This window comes from Venustampulla echinocandica (genome assembly GCF_003357145.1).
Source record: "Venustampulla echinocandica strain BP 5553 chromosome Unknown scaffold_4, whole genome shotgun sequence".
NCBI lineage: Eukaryota > Fungi > Ascomycota > Leotiomycetes > Helotiales > Pleuroascaceae > Venustampulla > Venustampulla echinocandica.
This window is the reverse complement of record NW_022474209.1, coordinates 861,353-874,891: the sequence shown is the minus strand read 5'-3', so window position 1 is coordinate 874,891 and position 13,539 is coordinate 861,353. Positions and strand designations below refer to the sequence as shown.

Here is a 13,539-nt window from a genome sequence, read left to right as displayed (position 1 = left end):
GGATTTCGGCCGCTGGATGGGATTCCAACTCTCTATCATGGCCATTACTTTATCTCCACTCTATATGTTCTCGTTGACAGACGGACTCAGACGGCCGAACTTTTGGGCATTCGCGACGACAATTCTTTCATCCTATTCGCTTGGTTAATGACTATCCTCCACACAATCTCATTGTTCGACCCATCCAACTTGGAAGCGACTGCCACTGCGATGTCGTTCACAAGCATTTGCAGAGTTGCTACGACACCGGGTGTGATATTAGAGCTGTTGAGCAGTCATTATTATGATATCAAATCACAACCTTGTCTTATTCCTAGATGGACAGCCCCTATCCACCATCTACCAAGTATTTCAGTTGAGAAGAAGGACAAGTAGTTTCTAGGCTATACTGTGGGAGGAGTGTAGTTTGAACTATTGTTGTACGATGCAGTCGAATCGGAATCTGAGAGATGGACTGAGCACCAACGGAGACTATGATCGCGATGATTAAACATTCTATTCTTGCTAGTCATGGAGGGGTTTTGTTCCCTTGGCAAGAACCCCTCTGTCCTAGTCAAAAAAACAGCGATTGGTGGAGGATGACCAATACCAACTGTCGCTTAGCCGCAAGATATAAACTATTATATATATCTAACTAGTCCCCATCTTATGCTCTAGTCAAGACCGTCTATCCGCTCCTTTCGCAGCCATACACTCGCTACTTAGTTCCTCAAGTTCTTACACTGCGACATTCCACATCAATCACCATGTATAAGCTCCTCCTCCTCAGTATTATTGCCTCAGTTGCTGTCGCAAGTGATACGCCCCTCATGCTCTTCGGCCGTCAGACCACTCTCCTTCCGTGCTCTTACCAAGGCCGGAAGATGCATCGACACGACCTGGACTTGCTGCCCTAACCTGGCAGCTGGCTGTCCGCCAACAAAGTACTGCATCCTCGGTACGAATAATGAGTACGGTTGCTGCCCCAACGGTAAAATTTGTGCTGGCCCGGGTGGTGCAATTACTACTGGCGGCGGTACTATCGGCTTGACTTCAACATTCACTCTAACATCCACCTCAGCATTCACTTCAACGTCTGCCTCGATTAAAAAGCCGGCCTCGTCTTCAACATCCACTAAAACCTTCGTTTCGACTTCCGGCCCGTCCCCGACCTCAGCGTCCAGTTCCACCACCCCGAGCGTATACACCTCGGCCAAGTCCAGCGTCGTCGTCCTACCTACGAGAACCTTGAACAATTTAGCTACTACTTCAACCCTTGCCGCATTCACTGGGAGGGCTGGTGAAAGTCACAGAGCTAGTTCCCGTTTCATGCTTTGGGAGCCGTGTTCGCTGCACTATTTATACTTTAAGAAATCATAGCGTCTATTCTGGGTTTAGGCATTCAAGGGCCTGAGCTAGAAGATATATTCTCGCATTGGAAGAATGTCATGTAATGGTCTAATTGGGTTGGATATGGTTGGCTGTGGGCACTTATTGTTGAACCTCTTCTGAGCATTCTGGCTTGACTGCAGTGTATTCTATTTCACCGGCCGAGCTAATAATGATCTTCGCGCCTTTCTCTTCGGCTAGTTTTGCCATGGTGTTCGTGAAGAGAAGGCTGCACTTGGGCCGCCACACTCCGCGGTGCAATGTCCTCATACTTCTCAATGCATTTTGGGCTAAACTAGTCCAGGTTGCTGGGAATTTCGTGTGCGACTATGTTCTTCAGGTCCTTACTAACTTCCTACTAGCCTAACAGCCACCAGGGACTAGCAATTGTGTTCAAGGCAGCCCGTTTTGTTGGCGCATTGAATGCGCCGGTATCCCCATTGATTGACGCCGTCTTGAGCGTCGGCTAGTTTTTGGTTCTAATCAACGTCTTCGTCATGCCTACCTCATAGAGATTTACGCTGGCTCGAGCCGGGTCCGACCTCAATATGACCGATATCAGGGAGTTCCTGGACCCAAGACTTCTGCCCCATGCGGCTGAGGGATTGAAGCCTTGCACCTTGCAACATTGGAAATTAGAAGGATTTACAAGGAACCGCCTTCATCGCAATCCCCTACCCTTATAGGGAGCTTAGAGGTAGAGCTAAATGTGATCTGCATTTGGGTAACACAGAGCGCTAAAGAAATCATACCCCCGTCTTGCTCTGGTCACCAATTGATCAATAGATGGCTTGCGATGGCTTACATAGCGTAACAAAAAAGATACTCTAGCATAGCAGATCTGCCACCTTGCGGCAACGGTAGATGATATTAAATTCGTCTTGGGATCTCTCATTCTCCTTAACTCCTATCTTTTCTTTAATTTGCTGCACGTGAGGTTAGTATTTCTCTATCTCTCACCATATCTTTTCTCAAAGTCACCCAAACTATTACCACTGAGCATTAGCTCTTCCAAACCCATCCTCCTACATCCGGCGTTACAATGCACAAACAATTCCTCGCCCTCCTCGCCCCACTGGCTCTCTCCCTCCAGCCCAACCCTCGACTTTACCACGGGGGTACCCAACTTCTCGCCCGCCAAACATTTGACTGCGGAACCGAGATAAGCTGCGGAAACCACTGCATGCCCATCGGCTCAGTCTGTTGTACAGATGGCTGCTCTACATTTTGTCCATCAGGTAACCGCTGTGCTACTGGAGGCTGCTGTCCTATCGACAAGACCTATAGCGGAGGCGGAGGAACCTATACTTACTACGGCGGTTTCCCTACGGAAACGAGGCCGCCTTCTTCGTTGTCGAATTAGTCGAGAGATTTAATAAGGGAAGAAGGGGTTCTTATGGAAGTCGTCAAAAGCAGCGGCTCGGTAGGCGAGGCGCCATCCCCAAAACAGTAGCGCTAAACGCAAAGGGCAGCGCACCTGAACGCAGGTTACATCTATATGATACTGGAAAACGTCGCGAATATGTATAGAGTTGTCAAGATTACGAACTACGAATAGGCCCAAAAGGATGACTCATAAGTGGTATAGTCAAAGTAAGTAGTAATCCAAAGTATAGATTAGGACGATTAATCTAATTACAAGAGTATAGGCCTAGGGACCGGATATATAGGACGTACTTACGCCAATCCTGACTCGGTAACACTAGTCCGTATACGTATTTCTAACAAGAGTACCTGCCTGCCCAACCGTAACACTGTAACAGTGGTAGTTGCTATAGTTTTCTAAGGTAATAGTGTTGCTAATTTCAATCTATATACAATTGAGATTAATACAAATTAGGAACACTTTAAGAATTACCCTTATATGTTTCATCGACGGGATTTCAAGTAACATATACTGGTAAACAGATACTAGCAGAGTCTTTACCTAACAGTTGATATCGTTTCGTAAATCAACTTTTCGTTATCAGATTCTCTATCGTACCACCGAGGGGCGGACAGAACATCAGCAAATGTGTAGCATATCAAGTAAGTAAATAAAGTTAGTAACAGGTTACATGCGAGATAGGGAATCTGATACATTTAACTGAGCTTCTGACGTTGCTCGGGGGAGCTAGCTAATGAACTCAAGCGCATAACTAGATACTGATGTAGTATATTACCCGAACTAAAGTATTGGATATCGTCACTAAGTAGTCGGAGATGTAGCCTATCCACATTGAACCATTTACTGCTTAACCTTGAATTTGAGTGAGGCTATGTAATTTCTTAGTAGTTTAATCAGGAATGTTATAATTCCTGCACATCTACTCGAAGTATTGCTTATCCACTTCTTGGCCGAGATCCAAAGCTCGTCGATTTCCTGTCGTCACAGTGTTGTGGCATCCCTTGGTAATCCATCAGCCTTTAGAACAGACCATGCCATCCCCATCCATTATAGAGATGCTATCACCGTCTGACGGCGGCCCTATTCTGGGCCCTTTGTGCCTAAGGCGTCTCAAAAGCTACTGTTCTTGCACCTGGGAATAATATTAATGCCGTTCCGCAATTAGGCGAATGGCGGTGTGGTTTAATATCCTTTGTAGAACCCTTTTAGATCAGGAACAAAATACATCACAACTTCATCTTTGCCATCGCCAAGGCAATCAGAAGACTTAATCGTTATTGCGCTCTCACTTGCGATCCTGACCGCAGCCTAACGGCCTAATTTTCGATTGGTTTTAGTCAGATCACACAGTCGCCAAAATGTCTTCCAATACCGCTTCGCGGAAGTTCAAGGGAATTTGTCTTACCAACGACAATTCCATTCTGTTGACTGGCTACGCAAGTTAGTATTCCCCTCTGGCAATCGTCAGAACCCGCTAACAGCTGTCCACCAGACGATACGCTTGACAAGAAGGCTATCACTTACAAGGTCAACCTTCCGTACCTTTTTACAATGGTCCACCAACGGGCCGAAGAGGTCAATAAAATGGTCTCCACGCTCAACGATCTGAAAATGGAGCACATTGGAGACGATTCCCGATTTGATGAGATTATCGCCTATGTGTATCGGGACAACCCCATTCCTGTTCTGACGATCGAGACCGCACCCAACCTTCTCGCCACCGAGCTCAACGGATCTCTTCGCGATGTTCTTGGAGAGCCATTCACTTGGGTGATTTCTGCTGCAATTCTCATGTTGACTCTGCGCTACATGTATCGACACGTTTGTGCCCCCAATTCCACGCTCGAGACGCTGCTGACAATAAATAGTAAAGATTCTGGCCGTCAATCTCTCGACTTGGAATCCATTGGATTTGGTTTCTGGCATGGCGCGTTGGAGGAGCATGCGGGAGTTTCGGTGGGGGGATTCATAGTTGCTTATGGAGTTTGAGCCTGGATTTTGTACTGCACATCAGCGAGGATACACAATACCCATGAACTTGACATAAACTTTTCTTGTGCCGGTTCCGTTTTAGTCTGCGAGTTTGAGCAATTGCTGCTTTATCCCGAATAGAGTCTGAGTATGCCTGAGCAGACTTGGGTCAGTTCTGCGCACTATAATGTAGAACCAATCTCGACCTCCTATAGCCGACCTCAGATCCCTCTTGTTAAAGAGCATACGACCAGTAGACCAGCCTCACAAAGTTAGAATACGGTTGCCTCGACTTTCATATACGGCGCACTACTACGAAGGAATCAGCTCTAAGACGCCTCACAAAGGTTATTATGGAGGATAAAGATTAGAAATCAATTAATAATTGTTCTGAATACTACTGTAAACGATTGCATACTTGTCGGACGGCAAAGGAGTATATGACATAGTGCTAAGTGGAATCGGGTTTCTTGGTGTTTTCCACTTGATTCCGACTTGTCGTTTCTCCCACGAGGAGCACACCTGCTCATACGTCACCCTCTACAACACTACTCAAGATCTAAAAGGCCCAGAAAAGAGCATAGACCTGCCATCCATCGCGCTCGTACAGAACACGGCCGTCGTCCCTGTACACATTCCACTTCTCGGACCCCTTGTCCGCAAACCCGACTCTGCTGTAGAGCGGCGATTTTCCAGCATCTTCAGCCAGAGTCCATTTCACCTTGTCACCGCTTCCGAAAGGCACTATGTCTTGTGTCAGTCCCAGATCTATAAGCCCTCTCTTGGCCGCCGCCACCCAACAGACGTCAAGAAGAAAATAAAAACGAGGTGAATAATACCTTCACAACCATTCTCCCACCAAGCAAATCCCTCATTTGACACTTCCGCGTAGTCATCAGCCTGCTGCCCGTCGTTGTTGCCGAACAAGATAGACGCCGTCTTGGGTGTTGCGAACAATCCCTTCCTTCGGGTAGCAGCGCATGATGAAGGTCTTGTCTAGGTTCGACAGGATGCGGTTCCAGCCTACGGAGGAGCCATCCAGTGTAAGTTCGGGTGGGTATGGGTATTGCCTTTTCATCCTGTAAGTATGCTGTATTGTTTCTCTGTGCTGATGAGTGCTGATGACGGAGGAGGGGCTGCTTACATGATGGAAGTATTATCAAATCTCGTGTTCAGAGTATTCGCCTGCACCGCCTTCTCAAAAACGTTTGCATCCACTTTCGCCTTATCGCAGCCGTCTTCTCTTAGGTAGTACTCATACACTGCTGGCTTGTTCCACGGGATATCCACCACCGGTGAGGCCTGCTCATGGATGCATCCAATGGCATGGCCGAACTCGTGGATAACGGTCCGGCTGAACTCTTCATCTGAGGTCTCGTCGTCGAACCAGCCGAAGTTCATGGTAGGATCACTCTGTGGAATTGTTTTCGCACCAGTTCCAATGTAGGACCAAGAGTCAATGCCGGAGGTGAATGAGATACGGATGTCGGAGTCGCCTGGGGCGTCTCGATCCATGAATTTGAAGGTTAGGTTTGCGTAGAGAGACCATTCGTTGGCATATTGAATGACCTTTCCATGGACAAAATCGCTTTGGCTGGGGGGGCTGTTAGTTGGAAAGAATAGGTCAAGAGGAGAGAAGACGTACCCCCACATGTTGATAGTTAGCTCTGAACCAATTGGCCACAAGCTTCTGTCAAGCGCAAGACGATCCTCACCCCCTGGGCCGTCGGGTGGACCGCCTCCGAGTTGAGTGCAAGTTTTGAGGTTGTTCAAAGCTTCGACGGAACCCATTTTGATATCTTCTGATTGAAGGACGATTATTTGTTTGAGATCTGATGTTATGAAGAAGGGAGTGATGATGGGTTGCAATTGATGAGCTGGAATGGAAAGGTATTGCTCTACCTTATATACCTAGCGGGAGGGTAATAAATGTCAGATGGAAAAATTCTAGGCGCAATTGACATTATAATTTTATGCCGTTGGAGGGTCGGTCAATCCCTCACGGTGGAAAAGCCATCGCTGGATAGTTATGGCAGTAAAAATTGCAGCCGAAGTGGTATTCCCAGAGAACTAAATGGCGGAATTCACAAATCTCACATCTTGGCACCAGGCCTCCAAACGGCGACAAAACCAGCCATCATCGTAATCATCATCTGCTCATGGTGAGATTTAATGGCCATCCAATATAGGTATCTGATTCCAGAAGGTGGTTGACCATTTGCGCATGCTGATGCTGCCAGCGGGCTTTCAGTTGTAAAGGGTACGAGTAAAGAGGTGAAGTGTGAGGCTGGAGCCGTCTATGCATTTGCAACTTTGCTATGCACACACAGCCACGCCAGCCACATAAAGGCTTGCGACCACAAATGCAGTACGAGTACTATCCGCTTAGGAGGAAAAGTCGGAACCACAATTGCTAATCATGGGTTGTGTTGAAAGAAATAATGGAAGTTTGGTCTAGTTAAAGGAACCAAGCGACAAGTCCGTAGTTATTTTCCGAGTTCCCCAGGTATCACTGTTACTCTGCACCAACAGTCTGAAAATATGTCGTTGTAAGTCTGGCCCATGAATAGAACATAACTTTTCCTTCGTTGGCATTCGAACTGAGTTCCGATAGGCGGGCCAGGCTGACAGCATATTCGAATCTGACATCGCACCACTCGGGCATCAGGCTGAAGCTTTCCGACTCGAATTTGGCGATTAATGCATGTGCCATATGAGAGTCGATATTCAGGACCAAAGGCAATTCGGACCTCGTGACGCACATATACATGTCCAAAGGAACACCTTGTTGCATTGACCGAACAAACCTAAATCAGCATCTCATCTGCGACACCCTGTTCTCGTGGCAACATATCTCGTCCATCAACTTCAGTCGCATGACATTCGTTGACACTGACTTCCAACAGAAGCATTTCTAGATCCTGGCCGTCAGCCTCTCGCCATTCGCTCCCAAACAGCATATCATCCGTCTCAAGTTCAATGGCGAGCCTCCCCAGCCCAGCCCCGAATTGTCCCAGTCATCATGCTCACCCAACGGTAAATCATCATCGTCGTCGTTGGTAAAGAGCATTTCGTCGTCTGACAGGTTTCCCAGCCAGTCCGTCCCTATTAACCGGTTATCCCCCTTTTCAACAATTCCCAGCAAATAGTCGAAGTCATGCTGGTTATTTCCTGGGTTCCTAAGCACACCCTAGGGAGCCATGATTTACTGTATCCACTATAACGCAGCCCCCATTTTAGACCTTATAGGCTCTACGTACCCTAAGACATACAGTCCCAGCTAAATTTTGCGAGAACACCCAATGTGCTGAACTTTTAAGCCGATTCCTACACGAAATGAAGTGGTGTTCCTACTCGAGCCGGTTTTGGATACTCAGTGGAATCACCCCGTAGAATTAGCAACCTATGGAAGAACGGAACAGCTTTTCATGGTTAGACAAGTGACTATAGATTAATTATAGTTGGTATAGAGATGAAAAACAAAAAACAATTAAGGAGCAACTAAATTGTCTGAGGGTGTAGCGCTACAATTACCCGTCCGACCCCATATATTACTATTCCCACACCAGCACGCACTACGTCAGATATCAGGAATTGAAAGCGATCTCGGCGAGCTCTTGACGTTGCCGCTTGACTCATGAAATTTGAATTTGGTGGGGTTTTAAAGACATCAAATTTAAAAACAACAACCACCAACAACCAACAACAATTTTCACCACATATCCGCAACCATGGCACCAACTCAGTAAGTTGGGCTCAGCGACTACTAATCTCCAGTTGTTAACAATAACAGAAAGGTCTTGATGCTCGGCTCGGGATTTGTTACCAAGCCAACTCTTCAAATTCGTTAGTGGGGTCCATGGTTACATTGGTGCGCGGCATGCTGATACTTGTATAACAGTCAGTGACTCTGGCATTGAGGTCTCTGTCGGTGAGTTGCTGCCATCCAACCTCTCTTCATACCGTTTGCTAACCTCCCATAGCCTGCAGAACCCTCGAAAGCGCCAAGAAACTCTCGGAAGGCGTCAAGCTCGCCCGCCCAATCTCCCTCGATGTCACGGACGAGAAGGCTCTCGATGCGGAGGTCGCAAAGAACGACCTCGTCATCTCTCTTATCCCCTATACGTTCCATGCGACGGTCATTAAAAGCGCGATCAGACAGAAGAAGCATGTTGTCACCACGAGTTACGTGTCGCCCGCCATGTTAGAGCTCGATCAACAATGCAAGGATGCGGGAATAACAGTCATGAACGAGATCGGCTTGGATCCAGGAATCGACGTAAGCAACCCTACGTATTGAACGATGCCCAATTTCTGTCCAATCTAGGTGCAGATGCCGCTGCGAACCATCTACAGCTACACCTAAGAACGAGCAATGCTAACACCGTGAGATAAAGCATTTGTATGCCATCAAGACCATTTCTGAGGTCCATGCAGCTGGAGGAAAGATTATATCGTTTTTAAGCTATTGCGGCGGGTTGCCATCACCAGGTATGTGTTTAAAGATACTCATATACGGCGTAGAAGAGACACTGATTTTCAGCAGAGGATTCCGGTAACCCTCTCGGATATAAGTTTAGTTGGTCATCTAGGTAAATTTGGTCTCCTCGAGCCGTTCTCGATTTTCAAAAGACCCTGGGTTGCAAACCTATGGTTTCCAGCCCAGAGGACATTGCCTAGATACCTAACATTGATCCCAAAGCTGACTCAGATAGGGGTGTTCTGCTGGCTCTGCGAAACGCCGCCAGCTACTATCAGGGAGGCAAGATTGTCAATGTGGCTGGCCCCGAACTGATGGCTGAGGCAAAGCCCTATCCGATATATCCTGGGTTCGCATTTGTTGCGTATCCCAATAGAGATTCTACGCCATATAAGGAGCGGTTCGTCCTCAGAAACTTTTCTTTTAGTGTTCCGGTGTCTAGAAGTCTAGATAATTCTGTTTACTATAGGACCGAATCTATCGCTAAATACCGATGCCTTTCTTCAAAGAGTCATTATGCTAACACCTCTGGCTTTGACAGATACAACATTCCCGAAGCGCAGACGATTATTCGGGGCACTTTACGATATGCTGGGTTCCCGTAAGTAACTCTGTGCATGAAAATTTCTCAATTTCGACCTAGATGGGCGCCGAAACACTGTCTAAGGTGCAATTACTGGTCTCATACGATGTTGCACCTTAGGCAGTGTCCAAACATGTAGAACATTCTTGAACCAGTAATGCTAATACTACAGGGATAAAGAGAATTCATCAAACTCCTTGTCGACAGTAAGTTTTGCCCACCTTAAATCCAAACCTTTGAGCATGTTTTAGATACCGTGTGTATCACAGTGTGGAGTGTCTAGGGTTGATGACAAGTGTCAAGCACCAGATACCGCAGGACTAAAGCCGCATCTCAATACGGAAAATCTTCCCGAAGGAATAATTGCTAATCATTGCTTCAGTGGGTTTCCTTAGCGACGAGGAGGACAGCGCCTTGAAAGAGCCAATTCCTTGGAATGAGGCTACGAAGAAGATTCTCGGAGCTTCAAGTGATAGCGAGAAGGATCTCAGCTTGGCCATTACTAGCAAGGCAAGCTTTAAGGACGATGAGCAAAAAGCGCAGCTCATGGCAGGACTTAGGTGGATTGGCCTGGTAAGTTGCTCTGAACATCCTTGTGTTCTCCTCTGTAGCTTGCGCAATGTCCCCTGGTGGGCAGATCGAGGTGCAAATCCACGTGCTCCCTACGCGGAGCCATTGGGACATTGTCCTCAAATCATATACGTTCCTAATAAAGAGTAATGCTGACACTGCAGTCCAGTTCTCTTCGGAAAAGATTACCCCCAGAGGTAATCCACTTGACACCCTCTGCGCCACCCTTGAGAAGAAGATGCAATTCGAGGAGGGCGAGCGCGGTAAGTAAATCCACTCAAATTAATATTCCCCTAAACCCTTTTCAAAGAATGAAGCTAATAGAAATTGCAGATCTTGTCATGCTCCAACACAAGTTTGAGATCGAGAACAAGGATGGCAGTAAAGAAACAAGAACTTCAACACTTTGCGAGTATGGTGCTCCAGTTGGTTCAGGAGGCTATTCAGCAATGGCAAAGCTCGTGGGAGTCCCATGTGCCGTCGGTAAGTCGTCTCAGTCCCCAGCGTTGCCATGAGCTTTATGATGCGCTTTGCCATGTGAAGGATCGCCTTTCGCCGGTCCAGGCCTAGAGCAGCCGTCTAAACACCCGCACTTGTAAAAAAGAGAATTTCTAACGTTTTATCTACACAGCTGTCAAGCAGGTCCTCAATGGCACTATCTCCGACAAGGGCGTTCTTGCGCCGATGTCTACTCGAATTAACGACCCTTTGATGAAGGAGTTGAAGGAGAAGTACGGGTAAGTATTTCTTGCCCCGATGCCTTTAAAATTCATGTCCTAATAAAATTTCTAGTATCGAATGCAAGGAGAAGGTTATCGCATAAAGTAGTAGGATATACTCCGTACGAAGTAGACTAAATCAAAAGCGATCCTTACCACTATTCCAGTTTCGCCGCGTATTTCCGTATCTAGATGGACAATTCAAAAACTCTCTGCTTGGAGTTGCTGCTCTAATTGTTAAATTCCAGAAATTCGCGAAGGTCTGCCTTTGATTCTCGATTCAGTACCTGCGCGACTTTCTAACCCTCTTCATCCACAACCTCATGAACGACATGTCGACCCAGTTGATCACCCGATGAAGAATCATCCTCACCATTACAGGGACCTTTCCAATATCACGCATTGCCATCCTAACTCGCAGACAGAACTTAACAGAGATGACAGACATTGTAGATGGCCGAAAGAAGCGGTTATCTGACGATGCGGGATCGCAAGGCGACGGTGAAGGAGCCATCGTCTGCACTAGCGATCACTACACTTGGGAATGCAGGTCGCGGGGCCCCAAGGCTTGGCAGGATGATGCCACAATTGCCGATTCTGTGCTTGATCCAGCACCAATTGCTAGGTTTCAGGCCGGCCAGTGTATGCCTTCTTTCCGAGAAATATTTCGATTTTCTCTGCTACCTTTCACATCACATTATCCCAATATCCGAAGCCGCTGCTTTATTTTGATTCTGCAAGGCATCGCTTGGAGCTGTAGTGCCCGGGCTGTCGGTAACCACAGACGTGCTAATAACACCGTCGCCCGACCCCGAGGCCAAAGGGGGCTTGTTTTTATTATTTTCCCATGTTGTCGCCGCATCCGCTCCACAACGATAGAGTATTGGGTTATAGATAGAGCCCAATCCGGGAGTACACCCTTCGCCCGCTCTTTAAATGCGCTATCGATCTGCCGCCCGACGAGGGGGTCCTTCCAGTCCCGACTATGGTCTTTGGCAATGTCGCTCAATAGGAGATATCGTCTCGTCTATATTACTTGTTAGGGGTTGTCAATTGCGAATGTTAACAGGAGAGTATCGCACCCAAAAAAGGCCCACAGGTCTTTATCTACCCACCCTTTCTCCCCGGTGACCCTGACAAGGGCGTCTCGCACAGTCGCAGTCGATGAGCGTTTAGGATCAATATCTAAACCAGAAGTGGCTGTCGATGTAGAATCAATGGCCGACATTTTTGACGTGCTGTAGAGATAGCACCTACAACGTGACAGTTGAGCAAAGGGTGTATGTCTTAAAGTAGAGGCTGGCGCCTATAAAATTTACGTCGTACAAAAGGTGCCAGGGTTGGTAGAGTAAGATTGCAGTGGAATAGTAATGAGATTCCACGCTTTATAAGAGAGGGCGTGGAGGGTTAATTAGAGGTGGGCGAGTGAGCCTAATAGGCTAGCTCAGGAGGTATATTATGTCTCAGCGATCAGGCTTTGCCACCCTTCGTTTGTCTTCCGTGTGACATCCCATCATGCGACTGACCACAACTATTTTTACCATCAAGTATACAGGCAGAGGAAGGTATAATTCGGGGGAACTTCAGTGTTCATCTTGAGCATCCGTGTTATGAGGATTGTGTACTTTGTTCTATAACTGTACCTCTCCCCATACATGAGGAGAGCCGGAACACTGATTCCCGTGGCTATCATATTTCTAATTTACAGCCCTAGAATGCATGTCTCTGATATATAATTAGGTTTAATGAGAGTCTTTCCACATAGTAATCATCCCGTACCCTGTACTACGTCCTTCGTAGCTTTTATTCTTTTTTCTCCCGTCTAGGATCGGCCCGCAGCCTCGGAAGCCGCCGGGCGGGGAGTGGAGCCGAGCCGTCGGGGAGCCCGATTCTAGGGGGTTCTTCAGAGTCCATCTGCAGGGCCGTACCGAGTGGGTGTTTACTCGGCTTCCTAGTAAGAGCTTGGCCAATTATTATCCGAGGACTAACTCTTTTCGAAACGTTGCAAATAATTGACTCATTTGCTGAGTGATTGTCACTGCTTTTTAACACTATTAGTGGGTGGGTGGCTTGCAGCCCAGTACAGAATCAATGCCAATAACAGTACTGCCAGGACAACACACCCCTTTTTCACCCTTGTCAGTACTTCACTATAGATGTTAGCACATGCTGGCTTGACACATTACGAAACAAGGAAAAGATTCAAGAATAATAGGCATTCTGCTCTTGCCGGATTGAGGCTTGAGTATTTCGTATTTTCCGGTCCCAGGTCCGCTGATGCATCCTGGGAGCAGACCCTTGTATAACGCCCGATACCTCCTTGAGCTCACTCTCTCATGAGACCTTCTACGTATCCCTCTTCTGTTGCATATATTACCGCCAGTGGTATTGACTATTCTATCTACACTTCCCCACTTGGTCACATAATATATTATCTTTGTTCATTATTTCGGCTTCCACC

General features: G+C 47.1%; 4 protein-coding genes across 4 annotated transcripts; 2 read left to right on the top strand and 2 right to left on the bottom strand.

The window, feature by feature from the left end:
* Nucleotides 1–779: 779 nt before the first annotated feature.
* Nucleotides 780–1,578, bottom strand: BP5553_06582 (uncharacterized protein; the record flags this gene model as incomplete). The annotated part of the gene is made up of 2 exons (XM_032015205.1): nt 780–1,226; nt 1,483–1,578. 2 exons carry the CDS (start codon nt 1,576–1,578, stop codon nt 780–782), a joined length of 543 nt encoding a protein of 180 aa, XP_031868626.1.
* Nucleotides 1,579–4,113: 2,535 nt separating this feature from the next.
* On the top strand, nt 4,114–4,744 carry BP5553_06581 (uncharacterized protein; the record flags this gene model as incomplete). The annotated part of the gene is made up of 3 exons (XM_032015204.1): nt 4,114–4,195; nt 4,248–4,566; nt 4,624–4,744. The coding sequence occupies 3 exons, from the start codon at nt 4,114–4,116 to the stop codon at nt 4,742–4,744; spliced, it is 522 nt and encodes a 173-aa protein (XP_031868625.1).
* A 541-nt stretch (nt 4,745–5,285) lies between these two features.
* On the bottom strand, nt 5,286–6,517 carry BP5553_06580 (uncharacterized protein; the record flags this gene model as incomplete). The annotated part of the gene is made up of 4 exons (XM_032015203.1): nt 5,286–5,470; nt 5,566–5,717; nt 5,871–6,320; nt 6,372–6,517. 4 exons carry the CDS (start codon nt 6,515–6,517, stop codon nt 5,286–5,288), a joined length of 933 nt encoding a protein of 310 aa, XP_031868624.1.
* Nucleotides 6,518–8,457: 1,940 nt separating this feature from the next.
* On the top strand, nt 8,458–11,182 carry BP5553_06579 (Uncharacterized protein; the record flags this gene model as incomplete). Its single annotated transcript, XM_032015202.1, has 14 exons — nt 8,458–8,471; nt 8,520–8,572; nt 8,628–8,657; nt 8,710–9,005; nt 9,124–9,217; nt 9,273–9,318; nt 9,442–9,606; nt 9,748–9,807; nt 9,970–9,995; nt 10,172–10,362; nt 10,529–10,622; nt 10,693–10,842; nt 10,991–11,096; nt 11,152–11,182. The coding sequence occupies 14 exons, from the start codon at nt 8,458–8,460 to the stop codon at nt 11,180–11,182; spliced, it is 1,356 nt and encodes a 451-aa protein (XP_031868623.1).
* Between the last annotated feature and the right edge of the window lie 2,357 nt (nt 11,183–13,539).